Source organism: Geotrypetes seraphini, chromosome 8 (assembly GCF_902459505.1).
Source record: "Geotrypetes seraphini chromosome 8, aGeoSer1.1, whole genome shotgun sequence".
Taxonomy (NCBI): domain Eukaryota; kingdom Metazoa; phylum Chordata; class Amphibia; order Gymnophiona; family Dermophiidae; genus Geotrypetes; species Geotrypetes seraphini.
In genome coordinates, this window is record NC_047091.1 from 36,760,961 (window position 1) to 36,766,960 (window position 6,000).

The 6,000-nt window shown below is 43.4% G+C and overlaps 1 protein-coding gene across 3 annotated transcripts in view; it reads right to left on the bottom strand.

The window, feature by feature from the left end:
• PPP1R37 (protein phosphatase 1 regulatory subunit 37) overlaps positions 1-3,277 on the bottom strand; it is a 712,503-nt gene extending 709,226 nt beyond the window's left edge. For 2 of the 3 annotated variants that reach the window (XR_004540288.1, XM_033954027.1), the window contains exon 1: positions 2,592-3,257. Coding sequence is in view for 2 of the 3 variants with exons in the window: in XM_033954027.1 (XP_033809918.1) it covers positions 2,592-2,961 (370 nt within the window). In the remaining variant the exon portion in view is untranslated. Of the gene's footprint in view, positions 1-2,591 lie in introns of all 3 variants that reach the window. The other variant, XM_033954028.1, reaches the window with a different exon arrangement.
• Positions 3,278-6,000: the final 2,723 nt, after the last annotated feature.

The following is a 6,000-nucleotide window of genomic DNA, read 5'->3' on the forward strand; positions in this document are numbered from 1 at the left end:
AGGGGACAAGTTTAAAACAAATGCTAGGAAGTTCTTTTTTACCCAGAGGGTGGTGGATACATGGAACGCGCTTCCAGAGGTTGTGATAGGCCAGAACACAGTACAGGGGTTCAAGGAAGGTTTAGATAGGTTCCTAAAGGTTAAGGGGATTGAGGGGTACAGATAGAAGTAGAGGCAGGTTATAAATGGTCAGGAACTACTTCACAGGTCATAGACCTGATGGGCCGCCGCAGGAGCGGACCGCTGGGCGCGATGGACCTCTGGTCTGACCCAGTGGAGGCAACTTCTTATGTTCTTATTTGGATATAAATTGAATAAATATTACTGTATTTTGATTAATAATACATATTTGTGTATGAGTTATTAGCATGAAATACCCTGTATGTTGGGATGCAACGTGAATCTGCGTACTCATTCCCACCACCCCAGGGTCCACCGTCTCGCCCTTTCTCTTCCCAACTACCCTCCTATCCAGTATCTCTATCCCCCCCACACACACACCATCCCTTGTGTCCAACTTCTCTTTCTCTTTCTGTTCCCTCCCTCCATCCCATATCTCTCTCCCTCGCCTCTGGTTCCCATCCCCAACCCACCCTACCCTCAGTGCGGCATATGCACATCTCTTTGGACCCCCCTTCTCTCCCTCCATGTACTTCTATACTAGGACGCCCCCCCGAAAGCCTACATGTTTCCCCCTTCTATATAACTTTCTCAGCTTCACCCCTGGCCTCCCGGTCTCACCTTCAAAGCTAATTACAGAAGCCTGCAGAGGGAACGTGCTACGGAGGCCAAAGGCTAGGATCGCTACAGCACCGGCAATCTTCTGCAGGCTGTCGTAATTAGCTTTGAAGGTGAGACCAGGAGTCCAGGGGGGAAGCCAGAGGACGCTAGAGATAAGGGGGAAACATGCCGGCCTTCGGGGAGCCCCTAAATCCACAGAGCCGAGGATACCCAGCACTGGAGCCTATGCAACATTTTCCGACTGACCCTCGTCCCCTAAAGCAGAAGCAGCAGTGGACAGCCAGCAAGAGGCAGCGCTTAGGACAGGCTGTTCGCTGCCAGAGTGCTGCCGCTTCTGCTTTAGAAGGCCCAAAAGTACAGGGGTGGAGGGTTGGTCACCAAATCGGCGAGCCCATTTTTTTTAGAAAATTAATTGGATCGAATCGATTCAAATCGGGCAGCATTATGCAGCGCTGGCCCCGTACTGGGTAGGCAAGTCAGCTGGCGGGCACCTCTCTTCCTCCTCAGTGTGCCAAGGCACACTTGGAATCTCAGGTGGCACACAGTTTGCGATACACTGCTATACGTTTTTAATAAACATTTTCATCCATTCCACAGCTTCTTTGTGTTTTGGGATTCTCCTTTCCACTGTGGAATACCTCGGTTTTTGTTGTGTTAAACATATGAGGCAACGTGGCTTTGCTAAAGGTAAATCGTGCCAAACAAATCTGATTGAATTATTTTACTGGGCAATCAGAGAACTAGATTAGAGTTGTGCAATAAATGTAATTTACTTATTTATATACCACGTCGGGGCGGAAGGCATGAGCGTCTCGCCTGGTGTCCGGGAAGCAGGGAAAACATAACACAAAGGCGAAGCAAATCTATCAAGGAGCATTTTTCCCTGTCTGTCCTGGTGCAGTCCCACTCTATCTAATGTACCTGGAGCAAGGGGGGATAAGTGACTTGCCCAGGGTCACATGGAGCAGCATGGGATTTGAACCCACAACCTCAGGGTGCCAAGGCTGTAGCTCTAACTACTGTGCCACATACTCCCCACTTAGATTTCAGCAAAGCCTTTGACACAGTTCCATATAACGTAACATGACGTAAGTATTTATTTGTATACTGCATAATGCCACATAGGACACTTGAATAAACTTGGGCAGAATTTAGGACTCAAAATAGTGAACTAGATTAGAAACTGGTTGACAAACAGAAGCCATAGATTGGCGGTTAATGGAATTCACTCGGATGAAGGAAAGGCGGGTAGTGGAGTGCCACAAGGATCGGTTTTGGAGTCAATTCTGTTCAATATATTTGTGAGCGACATTGTTGAAGGGTTAGAAGGTAAAGTTTGCCTTTTTGCGGATGATACCAAGATTTGTAACCGAGTGGACATCTCGGGAGTGGAAAACATGGAAAAGGATCTGCAAAAGTTAGAAAAATGGTCTAATGTTTGGCAACTAAAATTCAATGTGAAGTGCAGAGTGGGAAGTAGATATCCGAGGGAACCGAATGTGCCGAGAAGCGAGAGGCTGATATGACCGGGATGATAGATTCTGAGGATCTCAAGGCAACAAAACAGTGTGACAAGGTGGTGGCTATAGCCGGAAGGATACTGGGCTGTATAGAATGAGGCATAACCAGCAAAAGAAAGGAAGGCACTCGGCTGGCTAAGCAATTGCAATTGATCTTCGCTGCAGCTCCTCCCTACACTGCATAAGCCATGACTCTATAATGCATAAATAAGAAAAATTATGTAATTTCCCTGCAACTACAAGCAGCATCTTTCTGCCTTATGAAAACTTGTTAGATGTCACAAAACTCAGCTACAAAGAGTTCATATAAGATAATCACATCTACTTTACCATGTCTCCAGGGATCCTTTGGTTCCACAGCCCCAGAAACAATGTCTTCACCTGAAGGAAATGTCACCCGCTTGGAACCATGCTTATTTTTCCTTTCTTCTTCAATACAAGGGGGAAAAGGTGATGAGCCTCCTCTAGAGTTTTCCACACTCGATGTTTCTGAGCATAGAGAGGTGACAAATTCATCCTGAGAAGAAAAACTGAACTGCTCTGATCCGCTCAGCTCCACAATGGGTTCGACAACAGTAGAAAGATTGCCCGGAGTTAGACTAGTATTCGAGGGAAAAGCCTCATCAGCCAAAGAGGCATCCTGAAATAAACAATCCTTCGATATTGCCATATTTTTTTCAATCAATGTAGCTGGATCCATGCTGCTATGGGCACCTCCGCTTACTTTTGTGAAACAAAATTCCTTAGAGCAGAGGTGGGCAGCTTAGGACCCGCAGCCCAGTCTCAAATCACGGACTCCTTTCATCTAGCCAACTACTCGACTTTTCTTACACTTTCACTGGTCCACTAAACGATACGATACCTTCAAAGCTTTCCCAGTGGAGCTCCTTCGACATCAACCAAAGCCCAACATGACGCGCGTTTTGTACGTCATAAAACTTCGACTCTTTGGGCTTTGAAAGATGACGCAAAGCCATGCTTGGCTGTTTCAGGCGTCATTCTTCGGGCTTTGGAATATGACGTTGGAGGAGGGGCTGAGTTTTATTTAGGCTTTGTATGCTTAGTTGAGCTGATGTTTGGTGAAACTGGGTAGAGAGAAAATGCTTTTCTCCGAACTACAGGAGGTTGCAGAGCAATAGACTTATGGATAACATTTGAAAATACTTTTGCTCAGAGGAGAGTGGATACCTGGACCAGCTGAAAGTGGTGGAACCAAAAATAGTGATGTCATTCCAGAATGCCCGGGATTAACAGAGAGGAACCCTATATAGAAAAAAGATGGCTCAAAGGCTGTTGCTGTTTAAAGAAGGCAGGAATGAAGTGGTGCTTAGATTTTAACTCCAGTAGTGGAAAGTTATTTATGTTCAGTACATTTATTATACTTCCCTTTGAGGCAGAGTGGGCAGATTTCTATAGTCTGTGGCCCCAAAATGGCAAAAAAAAAGCATAGGCTACAGTAGGCTTCAACAGCAACTCCAGTAACTGAGAAGTAAGGCCAATGCAAGGCAGACTTCTCTAAATTTGTGTTCCAAAAATGAAAAAGACAAATTAGGAGCAAGTAGATCTCCTTAATATACTGTTCAAAATCATACTATATGGTGCAGCTGCTGTTTATTGGAGATTGATGGAGGGGGTTGACATGGTACAAATTGCCAACTGCACTGTTTCTAATGCCATTGTAGTCATGACACCTTGTTGGGCACATACTGAATGACCTAAATTAGATAACCCGAGTGATATAGATAATCAAAATAACAATATATTTATTCCACTCACTTGGAGAAGCGCATCTAGTGTCTATCAGTTATATACGGTGATATATAGTCACTTTACTCTTCAGGAAAAGGCCTCGGAATTGGAGCCTACGCACAGTCGTAATGTCATAGACTGAGGTGATCAGCGTAGTTTTAATGCTCCTTGCTCCAGTCATTGGCCAAAAACCTGATTATTTATACACTTCTTTTATAATTTTTTAACTATTTTTGTCTGATTTACTGATCCGGAATTCAGTTTACTTATTATACATTTTCTTTTTTTCATTTCAATACATCCAAGGTACATAGATGTAAAAGGAAATACAAAAGTATAACATCACTCAGCCAAACAAACTAAGCACTAAGAAATAAAACAAAGTAATAATTATCATATACAGTCCACAATATGATTAGGAGAGGCAAGATTAAAGTAAGTCCCTCGGGGAGAGGGGATTCATATACAATGAAATAAAGAAAAAGAGAGCAGCATTAGTTGTTAACCTACTCTTGAAATACTCACCGCACTACTTAACATGTTTCATTCTGGATGTGTCGATACACCTTTCCCCTCAAGAAAAAAAACCTAATTGGGCAGGTTCAAAAAATATATAAATACTCCCCTGATGGGAAACAAAACATTTGCAAGGAAATCGCAATTGAAACACTGCCCCCAGGGCTTTTGGGTGCAATAATAGAAATTCTTTCCTCCTAGATTGTGTCCATTTTGAGACATCTGGAAATATATATACCCTATCACCTAAATAGGTGATTTGTTTGAAATTAAAATATAACTTCAACAGCATTTCTTTATCCTATAGAAACACAAGAGAGACCAACAATGTCGCCCGTCCCTGAATTTCAAAATCAGAAGATTGCAATATTATGGAAACATCTAGTTGTGTATCTTCATCTACTACAGTTATCTCCTTTTGCATTTGTTTTAAATAATATATCCTCTGTAAAGGGGGAATACTTGCTTCCGGAACCTTTAGGACTGTTACCATGAAGTTCTTAAAGAGTTCATGTGGTGACATGAACTTAGCAATCAGAAAATTTTAAAATCCTTAAATTCAAGTTTTTTTGTTGATTTTCTAAATTTTCAATCTTCCTCAAAAGCATAATTTTATCAGACATTTTTTAGTAACCAAATTCGAGGTCTCAGTTGTTAATTTCTCTAATTTGTTTAAATCCACCTGGTGCTGTTGAACAGAAGTCTCTAAATGGGTTATCCTAGAGCTTGAATTTTGAGCAATAGAAACAAAGTTAGTGCATACCAGATGTAAATTCTCAATCGCCGTCCAGGTTGAATCCAGTGTTACTACCTGTGGTCTCACAAGCGGCTCGAGGAGAGAGATAAATGCTAGATTTTCTTTGGTTTCTTCCCCGGAAAGTAATCTCCGGGCTCCAACTGCCTCACCACTGCTTGCTCCCACTGTCTCCACACTCACAAGACGCAGCAGGTCCAACTCAGGAGTCGGCGTTGTTTTCACTTCCGGGTCTACGTCGGGTGCAGACTGTGCCTCGCTCAATATGCTCAGCGAACCCTCCTGCAAAGTCTGCATCACCAGTGATTCTCCGGGGATTGGGGGTGTGTGCGGTCCTCGCAGGCTCAATTAGAGTGACATCTCGCCATCCAAGCTGTGAGTTCCCCCACTCACAGCAGCAGAATCACCCGACATAGAAGGCTGGACTGTAAAAGCTGTAATTACAGTCTGCCGCGGCGTTGAAGAGCCAGAGGTAGGTAGAGGGAAGCCCCTCTGTTTCCTCCTTTCTTTAGGCATAAAGACTGTTCCACCAACTGTTAATTCTAGAAAAAATTGCCTGCAGCTTGGGGGACGCTCTTCTCAGCTAACTGCTCAGGACGCCATCTTGCTACATTTTCTTTCTTATTAATTAACTTTCTCTTCTATCACTGAATTCCTTCACTGTTCACCATTATGCCAATTTTTTAATGTGCACTTATCCGTTATACTGAAAAAAGAGAC